The sequence below is a fragment of the Acipenser ruthenus genome, chromosome 38, assembly GCF_902713425.1.
Source record: "Acipenser ruthenus chromosome 38, fAciRut3.2 maternal haplotype, whole genome shotgun sequence".
Lineage (NCBI taxonomy): Eukaryota > Metazoa > Chordata > Actinopteri > Acipenseriformes > Acipenseridae > Acipenser > Acipenser ruthenus.
Genome location: NC_081226.1, coordinates 11077531 through 11100615, shown reverse-complemented (window position 1 = coordinate 11100615; position 23085 = coordinate 11077531). Strand labels below are relative to the sequence as shown.

At 41.6% G+C, this 23085-nt stretch overlaps 1 protein-coding gene across 1 annotated transcript; it reads left to right on the top strand.

The window, feature by feature from the left end:
* The first annotated feature begins 138 nt into the window (after window positions 1-138).
* Window positions 139-23085, top strand: LOC131706933 (Fc receptor-like protein 2). Its single transcript, XM_059008880.1, has 8 exons — window positions 139-479; window positions 9652-9695; window positions 10001-10036; window positions 13934-14212; window positions 17250-17543; window positions 21950-22225; window positions 22556-22657; window positions 23072-23085. Exons 1-8 carry the CDS (start codon window positions 139-141, stop codon window positions 23083-23085), a joined length of 1386 nt encoding a protein of 461 aa, XP_058864863.1.

The following is a 23085-nucleotide window of genomic DNA, read 5'->3' as shown; positions in this document are numbered from 1 at the left end:
AAAGCTAAACCACTAAATACATGTTTTCCTTTTTGCTTGCATGGATACAAAACTTAAATAAATTTGTAAATATTATATTCTAACACTCTATTTGGACATATAGCGTGTGTTTGCTGTGACAATTCAAACAAAATATACATGTTCTATGGACTCAGGCTCGACACTCAGGACCTGGATATGGACTCAGACCCTGATGACTCACTCGGACTCAGGCGCGACACTCTGGACCCGGATATGGACTTGGACCCTGATGACTCACTCGGACTCAGGCGCGACACTCTGGACCTGGATATGGACTCGGACCCTGATGACTCACTCGGACTCAGGCTCGACACTCTGGACCCGGATATGGACTCGGACCCTGATGACTCACTCGGACTCAGGCGCGACACTCTGGACCCCGATATGGACTCGGACCCTAATGACTCACTCGGACTCAGGCTCGACACTCGGGACCCGGATATGGACTCGGCCTCGAGGTTTGAGGATCTCGACTACAAGGCTGTTAAACAGTGGTTCGAAAAGCTTTACATGAAACACAGGAAAATCACACAATGTTTAGAAACAGACTTTCAATGATTTCTCACTTCTTTGCCATTTAAGGGGGCACATAAAATTATTACAATTTATATAAAACCTTACAATACAGTAGTATACGAACTGTAAAGACACTGTCAGAAAGCGAGTGGTCTGCATCACATTAGTATGAACAGGGTAAAATAACAGAACATATATGTTTTAAAATATAATATGATACTGCAGTTATTTTGTTTTTCCCAGCAAAAGTAAATGTAAAGAATGGTTGTAAACACAGAGTTTATTGTATATCGATAGATCTAGAAGCATATCAGTATTATAGATTGAAAGTGTACCTCTCAGTGCTGTTCACTGCAGATGTCAAAAACAGAACAAACATCTCATAATTTGCTTGTAAGCGGTCAGTCTGTTTCATTTCTTAGAAGGAAATACGTGTCTGTGGTTAGTGAGAGGAAGTGAAGGCAGGCAGGTTTACATGCAGCCCTGCGCCTGCTGTCAAACTGCAAAGAGGAGATTCTGAAAAGGGGAGATTGAGCTGAGCATTTTCAACCCAAACACGCCAGTCAATCATCTTTACATGATAGGGTCTGATCTGCTGCTTTGAAAAGTTTACTGGAAAACAAAATCATAGTACAAAATAGTAAAATGAAGAAAATCCTAGATAAGTTCGGTATGATGAGCTGATTCTATAAAGAGGTTCATGTAGAAATGTAAAGGTAAAAAAGTACAGTCATAACGTAAAACTTCATATAATTGCAGGCTCTCAAATAATCGCCTGTCTCGAATACGTGCCGGGTCTGCTGGCAAATATTGTAAATAAACACCGGGTCTCTGTCATTGCCATTGAAGATGAGGAGGAGCTTCAGCGAAATGAACTGCTAATAAGTGACAGCGATGAAAGTGACTCTCAGGATTAATAAATAATAATAGAAAATGTGATTTAAGGTAGGCCTACATGTAATGGATATCTGTTTAATGCAGTTACGTTATTAAAAGTTTTGATAATTAAGTGTGCTGAAAGTAGGCCAGATACAAACCTCTCGGTGTATTTCAATGCGTTTTGTTGTATAAACAATGTACAAGTTTCAGATTAAACAATACATTTTTTTTATAATGATACTTACTGCTTTTATTGTTCATTTTTAAAACATTTTAGAAGTTTATATTATTATTATTATTATTATTATTATTATTATTATTATTATCATTTGGCCGACACCTCTATCCAAGGCAATTTACAAGTGTTAAAGGGCAATACAAGAACAATATTTAAATGCAGTAAGTTTACGGGACGGGTAAGGTATAAAATAAATACAAGATAAGATGTAACAAGTTATAAATACAAGGATATAAAAGGAGGCTGTGTGGTCCAGTGGTTAAAGAAACAGGCTTATAACCAGCAGGACCCTGGTTCAAATCCCAACTCAACTGTGTGACCATGTCACTTACATCCTTGTGCTCGCTCTCAGTCTGCTGAAGCAAACAGATAATCAAAAAGGTCACTGCAGCACCCCCACTGAAATGTAGGTGACATCGAGTACATCTCACATACCAAGTTTGGTGGCTCTAGCTGGTCGGGAAATAGGTCAAAACAGCCAGTTAGCTATTCGGTTAGCTATTCACTGCAGTGTCGCTATAGGTGCCACATCAATGAATAGCAAACTGGAAACCCTAATAGCAAGATGGTCAGGATGTAGACAGTGTAAATACCCCGGGCGGAACCACGTTCCATGGTGATGTGGGCTTGTCACATTGTCACTAGCGCGTCAAGAACAGTGAGAAAAGAAAATATTTCTTTTGAATATTTGGTCAGAAAGTTCTATTCAGGAGCAGTTATTGGGTGTAGTGCGAAATCTTAAAGTTTTTGACAAAATTTCGAAAACACTGCAAACAATGGGAATTGAAAGGATGGCAATCCAGTTTCATGACAAAATAAAAAAATATATATTATTTATAACTTAACTGTGTACCCGTTCATTGTTTAAAAGAAAAAAAAGTTAAAATAAAATAAGAAAAAGATTATTTTTTATCTATTTCTAAAATATTATTTCATTCTATTAGAAATACTGATCTGCAATTCACCTGCAAACCTCTCCAGTAGAGGGGAATGTGAAACACAAGGACCTTTTCCCCCAGAATCTTCAGGATCTGACAGAGGTATTCTTTTTTTCAGTTAAAGAACAATTATTCTTGTATTAAATGTACATTATTACATGTAGTTTGTTGGTATTTCTAACAAGTGTGAAATATATTTCCATTCAGAACAACCAACCAGTGATTCCAGTAATGAATCACAAGGATCTTCGCCCTGCATTTGAGATCAAATCCTACATCCAGCCACTAACAGATCCAACTCCCGCTCATCCTCCTCTCTTACCTGTCATGATTTCTCCTCTTTCTTTCGGAACAATATTGACAACATCTATTCTACGCTCACCCACCACAAACCCAGTTTACTACTTGACTACCTTGACACTCCTCTGGTTGCCCCTCCTGCTCTCTCCTCCTTCTCTTCTCTCTCCATTGCTGATGTTTCTGGCTTGCTGTTAAAATCAACTATTGCCACATGCCCCGTGGACCCCTGGCTGTCTAACCTTGTCCGCTTCTGATCTTGCTCCCTCCATTGTGCACACTCTCAACCTGTACCTGAACTCTTGCTCGGTTCCTGCTGCCCTCAAGCTTTCGCCGGTACTCAAAAAATCCTCCCTTGACCCAGCTGACTTATCAACAGTCTGGTTTCCGGCCACATCACAGTACTGAAACTGCTCTGCTCGGATTTTGAATGATCTCCTGCTCAATGCTGATGCTGGTGCTCCCTCTGTGCTTGTCCTCCTTGACCTAACAGCTGCTTTTGACACCATAGATCATGGCATTCTTCTTAACCACCTTCAGAAGTGTGCTGGGATCTCTGGAATCTGTCTCTTCTGGATGTCCTCTTACCTATCCTGACACATGTAGTCTGTCTTCTATGATGTAGTGGTGTTGCAAACCCAGTCACCTGTGGTGTCCCCCAAGGATCTGTTCTTGGGCCCCTTCTCTTCAATATCTACATGCTTCCCTTGGGTTACCTCATCCGCCAACACAGGCTCATGTTTCACTCCTATGCTGACGACACCCAGCTCTACTTGAAACTTGACCCCCTGCCATGATCTGACTCTTGGCTTGCATTTAAGACATAAAAGCATCAAGACATCGAGGCCTGGATGTCTGCCAATTTTCTTCAAATGAACACTTAACAAATCTGAACTGCTTCTGGTAGGATTTAAAACTCAACTTAAGAATCTCAATATAGCTGCCCAGTGTGAAGCCTTGGCGTACTTCTTGACAGCAACCTCTTCTTTGATGCCCACATCTCCTCTGTAGTCAAATCTTCCTTCTACCATCTTCAAAACATCTCCAAAGTCCGTCCCTACCTTTCCATCCCGGATGCAGAGATACTTTGTCATGCATTCATCTCCTCTCGACTCGACTACTGCAACTACTGCTTTATGGTGGTCTCCAGGCACGCACCATAAACTGATTGCAGCTAATCCAGAATGCTGTAGCCAGGATCCTTACCAGATGTAAAAAACGTGATCACATCACCCCCGTCTTGCCCAGCTGCACTGGCTACATGTAAAGTTCAGGATTATTTTCAAAACTCTCCTTCCCTTCATCACACAGGTCCTGAGTACCTCCTCAACCTGCTGACCCGCTATGTCCCTGCCTGCAAACGGAGGTCCTCCAACTCTGGTCTGCTTGTCATCCCCAAGCAAAAGTGCAGCACACTTGGAGAACGCTCGTTTAGCTTCATGGCTCTGACTCTCTGGAACTCTCTCCCAGCTTTGGTGTGTGATGCTCCCACGTCACTCGCTTTAAATCAACTCTCAAGACCCGCCTTTTCTCTCTGCTTTACGACGATGAAAGTACAGGTCATCATCTTCTTTGTTTTCGCTGCCAGTTGGCTGTCAATATTGTGGACAAAGAAAATGAAAACAGCCACATGACTCCTTTCAACCTCAATGTTTAAAAAACGATCTGTTGTTTCTGAAAAGACACAGAATCCCAGCATTGTGTGTGTCACAGAATGCCGTTTCTCTGGCGTTGAGCAAATACTTCCTAGGTTAGCTGTACCTGAGAAAGTGCAGTGGAAATGCAGGCAGCCACTTTTAGGTACACATCAGCTGGACGGTGCACCTAAATGTGGCAAGTGGAAACGGGGCATTAGTTCCCACTGACACACAACCTTGTAACATAGTTGCTGGAATGTTTAAATTGAGTTACGATGTTGCTACAAGGTTGTGTGTTAGCGGCTTCGCAATGACCGCATGAAGCATCTGAAGCTAGTGATCTAATATATAAACGCCGGTCTCAAATAATCGCGCCGGGTCTGCTGACAAATATTGTAAATAAACACTGTTTATTAAGTATTACGTTTTGCGGTAATTTAGCTTTTTATTTTCTTGATTAGTATTGCGAGCTGAGCCTCGCTCCTGGAACTACAGCAAGCCTTGATTTAAAGTGGAAATCTGGAGCTGGGGGCAGTGCCTGACCCACTTTCGCTCTTTCAAATCTAGTCCCTCTAGTACACCGTGTGGAATTGTAGTTCATTTTTAATTTCTAGAAAATAGGCATATCAATCAGAGAAGGTAGCCAGTATAAGGGATATAGATCAGAGAAGAGAGCCAGTATGAGGGTTCTTTTATAAAAAGAGAGGATCTCTCTATTAGGTTAAGTTCTCTCTTTGATCTGCCTAAGAACAGGTTAAAATATCAATCTCTTGATTTGTATGAATAGCTTCAAATCAATATATAGCCCAAGAGCCTATATTTTATTATAACCCAAGAACCTATATTTTATTCTATTTCGTGTTGTAATATGTTAGGAGAATCTTGTGGAAGTCTTGCTCTTAGTAGTATATTATTTAGTGTGTCTCCCCTCATGTAGATGCTCCTTCACCTGGGATAACCAGGACTTTTTGTAGTCTTTCCAGACAAAGAGAAGGAGCGGTGATACCTTTTATTGGACTAACTAAACAATTATGAATTACAAGCTTTCAAGAACTCAGAGATCTCTTCCTCAGGTGAAAGTAGAAAAGAGAAATTCATGTTTACATTTAAAGGTGGCATCGGAACTCAAAAAGAGCCAATTTTGAATCACTACAATTGTAATACTGTAAGGAAGAATGCTGCACTGTTATAATTTTTGAATGTTTACACAAACGGGACAAGAATCAGTCATTCTGGAGTGCCCCAGTAAGCTTCTTGCGGACGCTTTCTGTTTACGCGACAGGGTCTGTTTTTCCAGGGCTATAAAAAAAAATCCCAAATATTTTTGGTGACGGTGCTCCTCTTATCTGCAGCACTGTTTTCTGCTCTAGTGTGTCATGGTGAGGGGGAGGGTTTGTCTAGCTGAAGGGCCCTGTTCACTAAACTTGAACTCAGAAGCTCTGTATGTAAGAAGCTTTTCTACAGCACTGTTAAAGAAACCCACCTCAGTATTTCATTCATCCTCTAAAGCTGTGCAAGTTCAAGCTTTCTGACTCCTCTAAGTTTCAGCATCTCATATCCAGGGATGTCCTGCCCCGTTCACAGGGATTCAAGACCTTAACATTAACATCTCCTCTAAATAATAATATAAGGTATCTGTTATTTCTTACCCTGTTGTGTGTTCATCCTCCAGCACTTCCTGTCACTCAACCGCAGCCTCTGAAGCCCTTCACTGGACTCAATGCTGTGCAGCAGCTCAGTGGCCTCTGCTGCTCTGCGGACAGGAAGAGGCTCGCTCTCATTGTCTCATTTTAAAGTCACAGCATCCTAACTGCTAGGAAACATCTTTCCATCCAACCCTGCCCTCTCTCTCCTGCTTTTTAAAAGCATTGATTAACAGATTTCATTGTTTAAACGTGCATTGCATTGACCAATGAGGAGGATCTCATTATAAGTCCCCTGTGTGAATTGATCCAGCCTTATTAATAAACTGCTTAGTGTGGAGAGGAAATAGAAATGCACAGACAGATTTATAGCTGAATTTTAGAAATATACAACAATCACTATATAATTCTACAGACTAGAATATGTAACAAATCTCTTGACTATATATGTTTCATATTGCAACTAAATAATTCTATTGATAATTATATGCTGATATATTGTAGCTCTCTTCATGTGACTAGACTACAGTACAGAAGACATCTTTACATAATTCATATATAAAGCTTAGTAGCTAGTTTGTGCTTGAAGGTGTAGGTACTATTGACAAGATGAATCAATATAAGTGTATTATACACAGTCATATTCCTATAGACTTCTACTGGACAATATACAAATTGTATAGATTTATACAGAATTATAGTGGCATTCCTATAGTTCTGTACTCTGTAGGAACTGGAAAATGTGTGTGTCTGTCTGTGTTCTATTTACGAGAACAGGACTTTTTATATGTATTTAAAACGTTTCTAAGAAATTAGAGGAGGCCAAAAATATATATTTTCCGAAATGACATCACATGGCTATGTTGTGTCACAGGAAGCTATATGTCTATAACACTGTGGTCATTTAATAGGGTAAAGTTTCTACATTGAGCTCAGCATTGTGAGAGTGTCTTCAGACAGAATGCAGGCTTGTGAACTCGCCTTACTGATGTGTAAGTATTATTGCTGGAGCTTTATTAAACATGCTGCTGATTAGCCAGTTGCTTTGAGGACAGTTAGAGTGAAAGTTTCCACGTTTGAAGACTCGATCATAATTCAGAATATAAGTTTGAGGTGGTGTCTTGTGGTAATTTCATGGTTAAAGCAGAGTTTGAAAGCCAGGTAAATGAGAGTATTGTAAAACATGCTATATGCATGGTGAAACAGGGAAGCACATGGTAAAGGACAGGGATGCGTGGAACACAGTGTTTTCATGGTGGTTTCATGGTAAAATCGAAGTGAAGTGTAACAAAGCTAGTCACTGTATGGTAAAGCAAATGGAAGTATGGTATGTGCAGGGCACAACATGGTAAAAGTGAGCTCAAACACAGTAAAGGACTGGGAAGTGTGGTAGATCATACAACAAGGGGGCGAGGGGGGGCAGAACAAAAAAATGGAAGTCACAATGTGACAGGATGACAGAGGTTGAGACTCAGAGACAGTGTGAAAAGTTCAAAATAAATATTTTAATTCACCAAAAATACAAAATAAACCAGCACGGGGGCCAAACAAAAAGGTTTCTAAGACACAAAATAAACACAAAACGAAACTTACAACAAAATAAGGCTTCCAGGCTGGGCGTTGCCTTCACTGGATTCAAAAACCAACAACCAGCACACACAGAAAAACACACTTGCTTCCTCTCCTTCTAGAACTCTCCCCCTGCTGGGAGGCTGAGGCCTTCTTTTATACCAGGTGGCTGGGTGATCATTGAATAATTAATTGACTGATTGCTCCCACCTGACGCAATCAACCTGGGCAGGGAGGATAATTTAACTCCATCCCTGCCAGTATTTCCAAGAGCAGAGCCCTGCTCTGCCACACACAGTTAGTTACATTCATTTTTTTAATTAAATCACATTACTAGCAGTGTGGAGTAGTGGTTAGGGCTCTATACTCTTAACTGGAGGGTCATGGGTTCAATCCCAGGTGGGGGACACTGCTGCTGTACCCTTGAGCAAGGTACTTTACCTAGATTGCTCCAGTAAAAAACCCAACTGTATAAATGGGTAGTTGTATGTAAAAATAATGTGATATCTTGTAACAATTGTAAGTCGCCCTGGATAAGGGCGTCTGCTAAGAAATAAATAATAATAACAAGCAAGGTCCTAATTGTTTTAATCTGACCTTTCACATAGGAGTAACAGAACAACGCTTAGCTTTGAACTTGCGACTAAACTATGAAATCCTTTTGTAAAAACAATCAATAAATAACAATCTTACCTTGTTTTGTTCTTCCATAGATACTGTTTGTCTATCCATGGTCGTTGTATCAGTCTTCTGCCGTTTTAACAGATATAAAAAAGTGTTAATATTTAACTTAAATCTTGTATTTTTTTTCCAGATTTACAAATGTTGTGAAAATAAATAATTTTTTTAATGTGTACATTCAGATATAATTTATAAATCTTACAATATTTAGCAACTTTTCAACATTTAAATGCTAAACCTTTATTTTAAAAATATATATATATTATTAAATATTTATTTTAAGAATCAAGATTTAACTGTTCACAAATAAAATCTTAAATTTCTTAACTAGGTGGCTGTGTGGTCCAGTGGTTAAAGAAAAGGGCTTGTAACCAGGAAGTCTCCGGTTCAAATCCCATCTCACTGACTCATTGTGTGACCCTGAGCAAGTCACTTAACCTCCTCGTGCTCCGTCTTTTGGGTGAGACGTAAATGATAATTTAGCTAAATCTGGAGTTTGTATGCAAATGAGCCCCCCCCCACACTTTGTGCTTTCACGCGATTTGTTTGGCGATATGGGGGGGCTCGGGGTCCCACCCACACCCACCCCCACCCCGAGTACAGAGAGCTGCAGGCTTATTTACCGAGGGATGAAACAGGAGCCTAGTGGTTGGCATGTTTGAGGTTTGATTAGCACGCCAAAGATCACTGGATCGAAAACTGGTAAACTTTTTTTCATTTTTTATTATATATATATATATATATATATATATATATATTAATTATACTTTTATACTAACATAATTTATGAGTTTTTGTTCATGAGTGTGAACATCCAAAATGCTAACAGTGTATTATATTTTTATATATTAAATATTTTAATGGTTATAGTAAAATTAAATGTCCTCACTTGAAATCAACTATTACGTTTTACATATATATATGTTTTTCGCTGAGAGAGATGATTTGTATTTAGTTGTATTACTGTCGTTCGTCATGCCTGGTGAAACATGGTGAAGCCCCGCAGGTACAGCTATGAAATTTTGCATCACCTACATTGTTTTTTATGGAAGCCTATTGCTGCCATACATAATAACAAACATATATATATATATATATATATCTTGTAATCTCTGACAGGCTGCTCTCCCTGTGCCAGGAGAAACCCTGTATTCTTTACTAACACCTTGCTTTCATTGATGCCAGTGTTCCTCTCTGGCCTCTTTGCATGTTCATTTCCTTCTCTCTTTCAGAATTCCTCTGTCTCGGAGGTCTGGAAATGCCGTTCTCCCCAAGTGTAGGTGTTCCTTCTTAGTTGGAGTGACTTCTAGTCTTCTTAAATGTATCCGCTGTCCTTCCCTTTATTTTCCCCTTGGAAGTAACACTTTCTTTCCAGCCTTGGAGGCAGATCGGTTCGGTCTCACCTCTGTGACAGCATCTCTCCATGAGCCAAGGGGAAAGCATGTCATCTTCCTAGTCACAAGCCAGAATTCCTATTTCAAATCCTAGGGCTTACTCCATGCAGCCCTTTCTCCTGTCCTGTGAACTAAGGTGTAATTATTTCAAGGAATGTCTCTGACTGCCTCTGTTTGTGTCTTTCAGGGCTGACCACACTGACGGGCTCTGGACAGTCACAGGGTAAGAGATCACTTTACACTACGGAGTGAACATTTCACCCGATCGTTTTGCTTGTGAGCTAGCTTTGCTCTAAAATACTACATCAAAAGCTTGTTTCTAATCCACAGAATGAAGGGCATTCAGCTCTGTTATTTTACACCCAGTTCAGAGTGGTGTAAAATGAGGAGCAGGCAATAAAACAGAGTGTTATCAATGTAAATGAGTTTGAACTGTCAACGATGGTTTTGTATTCAGCCTGATCTACGTAGCTTACACTTTTAATTTATACTGGTACTTTCTAAAATAATATATAATATTATTATCATAGGAATGTGCTCTGCAGTAAAACCAGGCAGGGATCAATTAAAATAATATATTTTTGCACAAGATCAAGTGAGAAGCATATTTGCACAAATCTTTGAAAGCTGGCTTCTGTGTGTTTCATTATTGATCCCGTCATATTATATTATAATATGATGTACCTTCTGTAATTACAAACTGCAATATTATTCAATGATCCTTCATGTTATTGATGTCCCTGGGTTTCAGTAATCTGTTCCTAACTAAAAGAGATAATGAAACAGGAGAAACAAATGCAGCAGATGAAGGAACAATGAGCAGCTGGTCAGCTTTCATGACCCGAGTGAGGACCGGAGATTCATTTTGTACATGTAGTGCAGTCTGCAGTGGAACATGAAACACTTCATAACTTACCTGCTTGTGTGTGTGTGTGTGTGTGTGTGTGTGTCACTAGAAGCAGACTCCTCAAAACTGATTCACACACAGCCCTGCTGATCTGAACTCTTTCTGTCTTTTTAGATGAATGGGTGACCCTGCAGACTGAACCCCAGCCTCTGTTTGAGGGAGACACTCTGACTCTGAGGTGTCTCATCCGCAGTGGTTATACAGCAAACTGGGCTCACTTTTACAAAGATAATAACAAGTTACAGTCCGGGTCCAGCACAGCGCTGAATGTGGATTGTGTTTCAAACAGGGATGAGGGGTTCTACAAGTGTAGAGGGTGGTGGAGGCACTCCCTTTTCTCTGGTGACTCTGCAGAGGTGCGGGTGTCAGTGAGAGGTAGGTTCATTCTAACAGCTCCTCCAGTGACTCTGCAGAGGTGCGGGTGTCAGTGACAGGTAGGTTCATTCTAACAGCTCCTCCAGTGACTCTGCAGAGGTGCGGGTGTCAGTGAGAGGTATGTTCATTCTAACAGCTCCTCCAATGACTCTGCAGAGGTGCGGGTGTCAGTGACAGGTAGGTTCATTCTAACAGCTCCTCCAGTGACTCTGCAGAGGTGCGGGTGTCAGTGAGAGGTATGTTCATTCTAACAGCTCCTCCAATGACTCTGCAGAGGTGCGGGTGTCAGTGACAGGTAGGTTCATTCTAACAGCTCCTCCAGTGACTCTGCAGAGGTGCGGGTGTCAGTGAGAGGTAGGTTCATTCTAACAGCTCCTCCAGTGGCTCTGCAGAGGTGCGGGTGTCAGTGACAGGTAGGTTCATTCTAACAGCTCCTCCAGTGGCTCTGCAGAGGTGCGGGTGTCAGTGACAGGTAGGTTCATTCTAACAGCTCCTCCAGTGACTCTGCAGAGGTGCGGGTGTCAGTGAGAGGTAGGTTCATTCTAACAGCTCCTCCAGTGGCTCTGCAGAGGTGCGGGTGTCAGTGACAGGTAGGTTCATTCTAACAGCTCCTCCAGTGACTCTGCAGAGGTGCGGGTGTCAGTGACAGGTAGGTTCATTCTAACAGATCAGGGTGATTTTTTATTTACAGCTCAATCAGTTCACTTTCTGTAAAGAAGCATCACTCAAGAAAAGGAAACAAGTTGTATTTTCACCCTTGCCATATAACTCACAATCCTTTCTGGGGGTCTGCTTGCTAGTATCAGCAGGGAAACTGACTGTCTTTGCATTTATAGATGTGTATATAAACCTCTTCCTCCATCTTTCCTTGCAATAGTATTACCATGTTCTGTTCATGCAGTCGACTACATACACCACACAAACACTGTTTTACACATCGAGTCGACACTCCCTCTGTTTATAATGTCTTCCATATAAATAGGGCTTCTGTTTTTCGTTTTTTATTAATTTAATCTTTCGGTGCTTATTTTTTAGCTATTTTTGAGTTTTATGTAATTTTTTTGGGGGGAGGGGGCTTTCTTTTTTTATATACTTATGAAATTATAGTTTTCAGTTACTTTCTAAAATTCTTGTTCATTTTTTTCTTGTTTTTTCTGTCATGTATTAACTCAACAGTACTTGCACAGCTAATTGTACCTTCTTCCCTTTGCTGTCTTCCACAACAAAATCCTTATGGTCACAGGCATATTCTTCTGGTGTTTCTATGTGTTTAGGCATTTTTTTACATTTCACCACAATTTTCAAGTCTGTTTTAAATTCCATCAGCATGTAAATACTCAATAGCACAAACGGTACTGTTTAATGCATGTTAGTGCAAGAAAGGCGAAAGTGCCCATTAGCCTCTTGGATAAGGTAGTAACGAGCGTTCGTAGTAAGTGATTTTCAAATGACATTTGTTAATAAAATCAATCTTAATGCTTTGAAATTGAGTTAATGAGGTTATTTCTTGTTTAAAATTGTCGCAGGTCAAGTACATCACATCCTGTCTCAACAACTAGAACTTGTTAATCAAAATGCATATTAACAATATCAAGAAATGAATGGAAGCATAATTCATTGTTATGGAAATTACTAGCATACAGGGAGACGGCTCTCCCACCAGCGAGCAGCAGCCAAATGGAAATAAACAATGGGAATATCTGTTTTGTGTCTAATTTGTAAACTTTATTAAAAATGGTGCACTCTGTCATCCAGAATGTACATTTATTTAGAACACTTCACATATAAAATGTGTATTTTGCAATCTTTTGTTTGGTTTAAAAGAAAAAAAATACTGTAAGCCATCTATGTAGGCTTGTTTGGAATTCGTTTTCTTATGTTGACGTCTACTTTTGTGTATTTTAGTCTGTACGATTGTAGGTTATAAATAAATAAGTCTGAAGTGTCATTTGTGTTTGTTGTTGTTAGTTATAATATTGCAACTAGTGACTAGAGGTTTTGTTAAAAATAAAAGTAAAATGATTTTTGGGTCTGGTTTAAGACACAAATATGTACTGAAGATAGAGCAAGTGTACAGTACTGAGCTGTACTAGAACATGTGCTGCTGTCAAAACTGCACAGGAGCATTCTGTTACTTGTTACACACACTTTGCAACTAAGGATTGTTTAGTTGTATTGCCTTGTTTTCATAAACGCATTGTGCTACTGCACTGATATCTTTTTTAAATTTACATTATAAAGATATCAGAAGCAGAAGAATGATTCAGTAAGATTGTATAGCATGTAACTGGGTGAAATCAAAATTAGTTCATTGCTTGTTTTAAACAGAGCTAATGGTTGCACACCAGTCATTTATTAATAGCAATTTGCATCCATTGTCTCTCTCTTTGTTACAGCAGTGTTGGCTGGAATGGTCTCAGTAGAGACTCTCTATCAGCTGAACTGCACACCTTTCCAGGAGGCGGCTAATGCCTTTTTATCATTATATATACATGACCTTGTTTGCTGTTAGAACATTACATACTGTGTGTTATATTGTTTAAATTCTAACACTTTTTGTACTCCATGTAATGCTTTAACATACAAACCATGTTTACTGTAACTTGTGATCCTTTCAACACTGCACATGTGAGACCTGAATAACAAATAAAACAGGTGAGACTGATGTCATTATTCTTTTAGCTCAATCGCTGTGCCTATATCAGTCTCTTTGCTGACTAGTTTGATAACGTTACATTGTCACTGTCACACTGTGTCTTCACTGGCAAGCACACTTGTATGTTAAACTTGTTTAGTTGTCTCCGATCTGATGTATTTGTCTTGTTGTATTTTCCACAGAGCTGTTTAGCAAACCCACTCTGACATTCACCCCTGTGAGTCCAGTGTGGGAGGGAGAGGCTGTGACTCTGCAGTGTGGGGCTCAGATAAATAAACAGGGCACACAGCTGCAGTACCACTATAGCAAAGAGGGGACGGATCTGAGAGGAGCTGGATCACAGGATCAGCACTGGATCCCAGCGGCAGGGCTGAGAGACACAGGGAGATACCAGTGTGAGGGGGAGGCAGCAGGGACGGGGCTGAAGAAAACTAGTGATCCTGTGTCACTGACTGTGAGAGGTGAGTTCAGCCATCTCTTTGTGAAGAGATCTCAGTTTCAGTCTCATTTCTTTGCGATTCCCTTTTGTTCCTGTTTGTCAGCTGCTGAAATCAAAGCTGTAAATATATGACGTGTTGCTGGTTATGCTGCGCTTCTGCTGTGAATGCCTTTTCACATTGGCAAGATGGTCAACTGTAACCCCAAGGCCCTTTAAAATGTTTTCCCCTTTTGTTTTCTCCCATTCATTTTCTACCGAAAATGGTCATGCCCAATGTGCAGCACTTTACATTTCATAGCATTGCATATCAAAAGGGGATTTGTCCTGTGAGACCAGTATAAAATGACTGCTTGGGTGAGCACTGCTCATTTCTTCCAAACTTCAACAGAACGTACACAACACTTAAGGCAACACGGCTTGTGGTATAGAGAGCAGTGGTTATATTAGGCTATACTGGGTATTTACCTCTCAGTGTTAAACCCTATTAAATTGCATTGTATTGTTGGATAATTATTCCAGTGTGTTAAATATCACTTGTGTATTAGATTGTGCTGGATAATAACCTCCAGTGTTATTTACCAATAGGGTGACCAGATGTCCCGATAATATCGGGATCGTTCCGATATTAGGGGCTTTGTCCCGCGTCCCGATCGAGGTACTGTCGGGTCATCATTTGCACATTTTTACAGGTAACGTTGAAAACCCAAGCATCAGATGGAAAATTATGTATATGGTACTGCTGCACTGTCTTGCGTTGCAAAAGAATACTGTACTAGTTTTGGGCATGTTGTTTGAGATACCGTGGCAATGCATCTATGCAGCTGTCCAGTCACGTTAACCACAGTGATGTCATGTTTTTTGGTGTGTGCGTCTGTGCGTATATGTATGCTTCCACACGGTTTTATTGGCGAAGATTTAATCACGAAGTGTCATGATGGCTAGTGTTGCTGGTGAACCCGTCACTAAAAAACTAAAAAGACAGTGCAAGTACCAAACAGAGTACCGAATTACAACTGGATTCGTCAATCATATGACAAAGGCATTTTGTAAATTGTGCAAAAAAGAATTTTTGCACTGACAATGCAAATGTTAATTACAGCAGAAATCTGTATACCAGAACCTGAAAAAGGAGAATGAAAATATTTTATTTGCCAACTCTCCAGCCCACATCGTGCATAATGCAGTGAAATATGCAAGCAACGCTGTAAAAGTGGACATTGAGTCACTGGTGATTTAAGACATTGAATCACTTCAGCAGTGGCCACTCTGAAGGACATGTTTGAGTTTGTGGACATGGAGCATGCTGCTTTGCTACATGAGCAGTGATTTGTGATGACGTCATTGCTGGAGCGACTGGAATCAGCATGTGAGTTGATTCAAGCAGGTAGAGAGAAAATAACTTTTGTTTGCAGGCAGTGGAAGAGAATGGAATGTTCTTTCATTGAGGCAGTTTTTTAGTTTTGAAATAGTCCATTTCTTAATGTCAGGAACAGCTGTTTTGTGAAGGGGGAGACAAGAGCTGCTGCGAACTAGAGTAGACGGCTGGGCTGAAGAATGGATTTGTGCAGAGCCAGGATTCTGGTTTCTGTTAGTAGTTGCATGGTGCAAAGTCTGAGGAGAAGCCGGAGTCTGACGAGCAGAAGGTTGCCGCTGTTATGGTGAAAGGGCAAACAGATGATCACCTGAAGAGTAATCTAGACTTAATGCATGACCCCTCAGGGTACTTGACTCTCAATCCTCTTTAACTTCATCACATAAATACAACGTTGTAGCTTCTGCATTCAATATCTTCATAGTACTTGCTCTTCTGTTAGGTCCAAACAGAAGGTTTATTTTAGACAGAGCCTGTTTGAAATTGGTCCCCATCTCCATTCTTTGAAGCAGGCGGAACAATTTTAGACGTAAAATACTCATCCCGACCACATCAACCCTTTTGGGTTTTGCACGGGGGGGTGGGGGAGGGGGGTATGGGGGGGTATGTTAATTAGGTATCCACTTCATTTGCATAGCATTCCTCATACTTCGGAATTGGGGTTTTGCGACTGTTCTGTTCTTCCTGGCCATTTTTTAAAATTTTTTGCTTGGAACATGAAAAACAGTCAAAGTTAAAACCCCGCCACAAAAGCCCTCCCGGACGGTCAGTAAAACTTTGATATTCAGGGCCAATGTGTCTAACAAAACTATTACTGATTGGAGTCTGAACTCAATATACAAAAAAATAAATCTTAAAGCTACTTAAAAGAGTTACTATAAATACTTTAAAATAGTAATAGATCTACTTGCAGAATGGACTGCTTTGCAGATTAAAGTATGTTCTCTAATTACTTCGTTTTCGTATTTACTTATTAATTCAGGACACTTAAGCAATTTGTATAAAATGTATTAATTCTTACCAATGTTTAATTAATTACTTATATTAGCAACATTATCTCTCAAATAAAGTGATTCCCCATATGTCATGTAAGTTGTTGTAATTATTGATATTGTTAAAGGGTATATAAGGACCTTTTTTATTTTATTGTTACATGTTCCCATGTGTTGCTACAACTGTTTAAGTAAGGTGTGTGTATTGTCTTAATATTTTTTTTACATTTTGGACCTCTCAGAACTACATTTCCCATCATCCTCCTGCTCACATTTGTAACTGAGTTGGATTTACCAGTGAGCAGGAGGATGATAGGAAATGTAGTTCTGAGAGGTCCATGCAGGTACATGTGAAGCCATCTTGAGGCAGGGAATGCAATTTAAAAGTTTAAAAAAGTGGTCAAAATGTAAAAAAAAAAAAAAAAAACAACACACACCTTACGTAAACAGTTGTAGCAACACATGGGAACATGCAACACAATCAAATAAAAAGGTCCTTATATACCTTTTTAAAGCAACTATTTTATTTAATACAAGTAAGTATTTTTAATGTGTTGCCATTGAACATCATAAACATAGCTATCCTGGAAGGTGCCCTGAAGGACAGGAGTTGTGCTCTCTCTCTCACTGTCTCTCACTCTGTCCTCCTCTCTCTCACTCTCACTCTCACTCTCTCCTCTTCTCTGTCTCTACAGAGCTGCCACAGCCTGCCCTGACCCGGGAGCCTTCAGGAGAGATATTTGAAGGAGACGCAGTCACCCTGAGCTGTGGGGTTGAGGGGGGCTCTGGTGGCTGGAAATATCTCTGGTACAAAGACAGTGAGTCCAGTCCTCCAATGTACCAGACTGACAGCAGCAGTGGAACTGGAGCCGGATACACAATCAGTGCTGCTGCTCTGTCCCACAGTGGAGAGTACTGGTGTGGAGCTGAAAGAAACAGGACATCATTGAACTCACAATACAGCCATCCCATCTGGGTAAATGTAACTGGTGAGGAATACGTAATTAGGGCTTCTGTTTTTCGGGTTTTATTAATTGTATTATTCAGTGTTTATTTTTAGCTATTTTCGAGTTTCATGTAAATCGGGTTTTTTGGGGGGCTTTCGTTTTTGATATATTGTATGAAATTAGTGTTTTCGGTTACTTTCCAAATGCTTGAGCGATTTTTTTTTTTCTGTCAAAATATGTATAGTAGTAACTCAACAGTACACTTTGCTGTCTTCCACAGTGAAATCCCTCTGGTCACAAGCACATTCTTCTGGGGGTTTTGTGTGGAGGCATTTTTGTACATTTCGCCACAATTCTGTTTTAAATCCTCCGTCTCTTAACTGTAATACTGCTTGAAATCCCGCTAACAAGCCTCCATCCTGATTGTAATCTCGTTTTAAATCTCACAAGCAGAGTCTCCAATAGAAATGCAGGAATGGGCTGTCACTCAGTAGTTGGGGCGGGTTTAAAGTATTGAGAACGAATCAATGACAGATACAAGTCAAGAAGGCGGGACATTGCCCAGCAGCACTGGGAAATGTATTTATTATTATTTTTGTAGTAGGTTTTATTTTTTTAATGGGAAAAGGGTAAAGTCAATGTAAATTGATTAAACCATTTCCACATGTTTTCCAGGATTTATTTCATTTTTATTTTTTTTTTTGGATCAGGGGTGTTTTATCTAGTTTTATCAGATATAACCGAAAATCAGAAGCCCTATACATAATCAACTTCTCTTTTACTAAAGATTTGCCCTCAGCAGCAGGGGGTGCTGTTTTTCTCTCTGTTTCTCAATTTCTAATTCTGTTCTTCTAAATTATTATTATTATTATTATTATTATTATTTATTTCTTAGCAGATGCCCTTATCCAGGGCAACTTACAGTCGTAAACAAATACATTTCAAGAATCACAGTACAAGTAATAATACAATTAAGAGCAAGATAAATACAATGACTTTGGTTCAAGCAAGTACAAGTAAATACGATTCAATAATGGAGCAGATAACAGTGTCAGTGATAGTTACATCAGGATATAATTAAATACAAAATACTACAGATTAAATAACACTTGTGACAGATTACAGTACTCTGAAGTACAGGATTAAATACAGTAAAATAGGGGGCAGATAAGAGCAAGTAAAGCGCATTTAAGGAAGAGTGATAAGTGTCCCAGGGGAAAAACAGAGGTGAGTCTTGAGGAGGCGACGGAATGTGGTCAGGGACTGGACAGTCCTGACATCTGTAGGAAGGTCATTCCACCACTGCGGGGCGAGGGTGGAGAAGGAGCGGGCTCTGGAGGCAGGGGAGCATAGAGGAGGTAGAGCCAGTCTTCTAGTGCAGGCGGAGCGGAGAGGTCGAGTGGGGGTGTAGGGAGAGATGATGGTCTGGAGGTAGCTGGGTGCAGTCTGGTCAAGGCATCTGTAGGCTAGTACAAGAGTCTTGAACTGGATGCGAGCGGTGATCGGGAGCCAGTGGAGTGGGCGGAGTAGTGGAGTTGCGTGGGAGAAGCGAGGCAGAGAGAACACCAGGCGAGCAGCAGAGTTCTGGATGAGCTGGAGCGGATGGGTTGCGAACGCAGGGAGGCCAGCCAGGAGGGAGTTGCAGTAGTCTAGGCATGAGAGTACCAAGGCCTGGACCAGGAGCTGGGTGGCGTAGTTGGTGAGGAAGGGTCGGATTCTTCGGCTGTTGCTCAGGAAGAATCGGCAAGTGCGTGCCAGAGTGGAGATGTGCTGGGAATAAGAGAGGCAGGGGTCCAGGGTGACTCCGACGTTCTTAGCGGAGGAGGAGGGAGAGAGTGTGGTAGATTCCAGAGGAACAGAGATAGAGAGGTCAGAGGAGGGGGAGGAGGAGGAGGGAAAGAAAAGCTGGTCAGGGCAGACGTGGTGGGTTTATGACCCTGGAGCAGGGAGGAGAGGTCAGTCTAAGAGGGGCGAGAAAGTGGAGAAGGAGGGTGAGTTAGTAGGGGATGCAGTGGGTGTAGGGGTTGGAGCAGGAGGGAGTGCGGAGGAGGGAGAGGTGTTAAAGAGTTTGCGGATATCTGAGATTTTAGAAGAGAAGAAGAAGACAAAGTCATCAGAGGAGATAGAGGAGGGAGGAGGAGGGGGAGGGTTTAGGAGGGAGGAGAAGGTAGACAATAGTTTACGTGGGTTGTTAGTGGAGGCTTGGATTATAGATTGGAAATAAGTACATTTAGCAGAAGAGAGAGTAGAGGAGAAGGAGGAGAGGAGAGTGCGGTAAAGGTCTAGGGCAGCAGGGAGTTTGGTTCTCTTCCATTTCTTTTCAGCAGATCGCAGTGTGATTCTTGCTGAGCGGAGTGCAGAGGAGAGCCAGGGTTGGAGAGGGGCGAGCAGGTCGGGAGGTGAGGGGACAGAGGGAGTCGAGGGAGGAGGTGAGGGAGGAGAAGAGGGTGGAGGTAGCAGAGTCTACGGAGAGTTGTGAGAAGGAGTCGATAAGGGGTGAGAGAGAGCAGTGGAGGCAAGGACAGAGGGGGAGAGAGAGCGGAGGTTACGGCGAGAGGTGACAGTGGTGGCAGGAGGAGCAGGGAGAGAGGGGAGAGACAGAGAAAAAGAGATGAAATGGTGATCAGAGAGGTCCAGGGGGGTGACAGAGAGGGTGGAGGGTTAGCAGGCCCTGGAGAAGGTGAGGTCCAGTTGAGGGCCAGCTTTGTGGGTAGGAGGGGATGGAGAGAGACAAGAGTCGAAGGAGTGAAGGAGAGGGAGGAATCCAGCAGAGTGGCTGGGGTTGGAGAGATGGATATTGAAGTCACCTAACATACAGTTGGGGTAGCCAGAGAGGGGAGGGAGGAGAGTAGATAGTCGAGTTCATCGAGAAAGTGAGCGAGAGGCCCAGGGGGATGGTACAGTACAATTAGCAGGAGTTGACAGGGAGAGGTTAATTTATACTGCATGAAATTCAAAGGTATTAACAGAGAGTGAGGAGAGGTCGGAGGGGACAGAAAAGAGTAAGGAGGGAGAGAGGAGAAGACCAGTCCCACCTCCCCGTCCAGTGAGACGAGGGGTATGGGACAGGACGTAGAGAGAGGACAGGGCAGCAGGAGTTACAGTGTTATCAGGGGACAGCCAGGTTTCAGTGCAAGCAAGGAAATCGAGAGAGAGGTGGGAGGCAAAGGCAGAGATGAAATCAGCTTTGTTAGCAGAAGAGTGACAGTTCCAGAGTGCACCAGAGAGTGTGCGGGAGGGGGGAGAGGCAGAGGGATGAGGTTAGAGGGGTTGGAGGAGCAGCGGTGAGAGGGCAGAGGACGAGGGCGAGAGGACAGAACAGGGATGTGAGAGACAGTCATAGCAGGACAGGCGAGACAAATAGGTACAGTGGGAGCGGTGGGGTGGAGGGTACAGACCTGACTAGTAGATGGCTTCTTCCAGAGCGCTGTTAGGTTTGGATCTATTCGAACAGGGTCTCGGCGCAGGCCTCCCACAGCTAGACTCCCACAGCTAGACTCCCGGCTCTTTTGTTGAGGCTCTTTTGCTGGCGCTTCTTGCTGGCGCGGAAATAAGCTGCCTGATTAATATAACAACTGCGTGGCAAAAGAACCAACTAAACTGTGTGGAAACCAATCAAATAGCAAATCAACTTTTATTCAATTTAGCCACTCACCTGGTACTAATCACACACTAACTCAGCTTATTCAAACACCACCTTACAATGTTACTGAATGTAGTTAGTTTAAAATTACTTGAAGCAGGAACTTACCTATCTGCCTCAGTCCCTGGTTACCTGCCTCACTCTCTACTAAAAGATTTGTATTTCTCAACTACTTTACCATGCAATAGCTAAAATCAAAACGATATCTGATGTTCTGTAGAACACCATAACAAAAGCATATCTACTATTCACAGTATGTTGTATATACAAATAAAATACAAGACCAAGAAAAAAATATCAAGACAAATATTTATTTAATGATTTGAGAGTGGGACTTAAACTCATGACTAACACTGTTGTAAGTGAGGACTCAACTCATTATGCTCATAGCAATGTTTGAATGACTTCCACATGATCAGTGAAGAGATACCCAAGTGTTGTAGAACCAAGGGATGGGAAGGGGCAGGATGCTTGGGGATGATGGAAAGGGGCAGGATGCTGGGGGATGATGGGAAGGGGCAGGATGCTGTGGGATGTTTCAGTGGTGTGTTTATAGCTTGTTCCTGTCTTGACTGAAATATTTGGTGTTACCTTTACAGATAAAACAAGAAGTAGCCTCTATACTCCAGCACTGCCTCTGTGTCTCTAAGGAGCCTCTATACTCCAGCACTGCCTACATCTCTCTAAGCAGTAGGGGGCGCTGTGAGAATCCCACTCTATGGAAGACGCTGGTTCTGACTGATTTGAATATCTTGGCCAGACAGCTTCACAAACACTAACCTGTCTTCATTTAATCTTTTCGTAGCTCTGTTCTCCAGGGTGACTCTGTCAGCCTCTCCAGGAGTCACAGTGAAGGAGGGAGAGGCTCTTAACCTGACCTGTGAGGCAGCAGTGAACAAAAGCCCCTGCCCTCAACTCCACTACACCATTGTGAGAGACGGGGAGCCTGTGACTAACAGCACTGACTCTGCACTGTACAGCATAGCCAGCACTGAGAAGAGCCACACTGGGAACTACACATGTGATGTGGAGTCACAGGGAGTGAGGAAGAGCAGCCAGGAGCTACACATTGAAGTGCAAAGTAAGATCTAAACCCATCCTAAACAACTATCCTAGTTTCCTAATGTGTTATCTTTATATATGGGTGGGATTACATTTTAAACAAATCATTCTTTTCCACTTTTTGAAATGCATTCAAAGGAATTGATTTCCCCGGCTGAGTATCTTATAAAATGATGGTTTAAATAGAATGACAGTTACAGCAGTCAGACATTAGAGTGACAGAGTGGCGAGATGAAGGCTGCTACTATTGAGCTAGTGTGAACAGGGTAGTGTTCTTGAATAGCTATCAGCTCAGTCAAGGTGTATGGAAGTCTCTAGCACACACTCACACTGTACCTTCCTTCCCCAGCGTCCTGGCACAGTGCTGTTGCTGTTGGCTACAGAGTGAGCTTCTTTCTGATTCATCTCACTGTGTTCACTCTGCTGCTCCTTCGATACTGCAGGATCCGAGGTGAGACTCCTAGTCAGTGCACACATTCAGGCTTCTTCTTAAACATGCACCCCAGTCTCAGGGATAGTTCATTAACAAAATATCTATTTCCTTATTAAACATGCACAGCTGATTTACAATGTCTAAAATAAACCTGTTGCAAGTTTGTATTTAAGTTTAACACAATTATAACAAACTGAACAATCGGTATATATTTTTCATAGGTTCCGCATGTATCGCTGGTGGTAGGTCAAGGTAAGTCAGTATTAGCCAGTATGTACTATTGTACAGACAGGGGGCGCTCTCTATCGCTACCTGTCATCATTCTTTACAGCACTGGAAATGGAGACAGAAGCGTTGTGATGAGCTCTTTAAGAATCCCTCTTGCACAATATAACAGTACCTTTGACTTTGACCTGTGTCTTAGTGTTACAGAACTCCCTCCATGA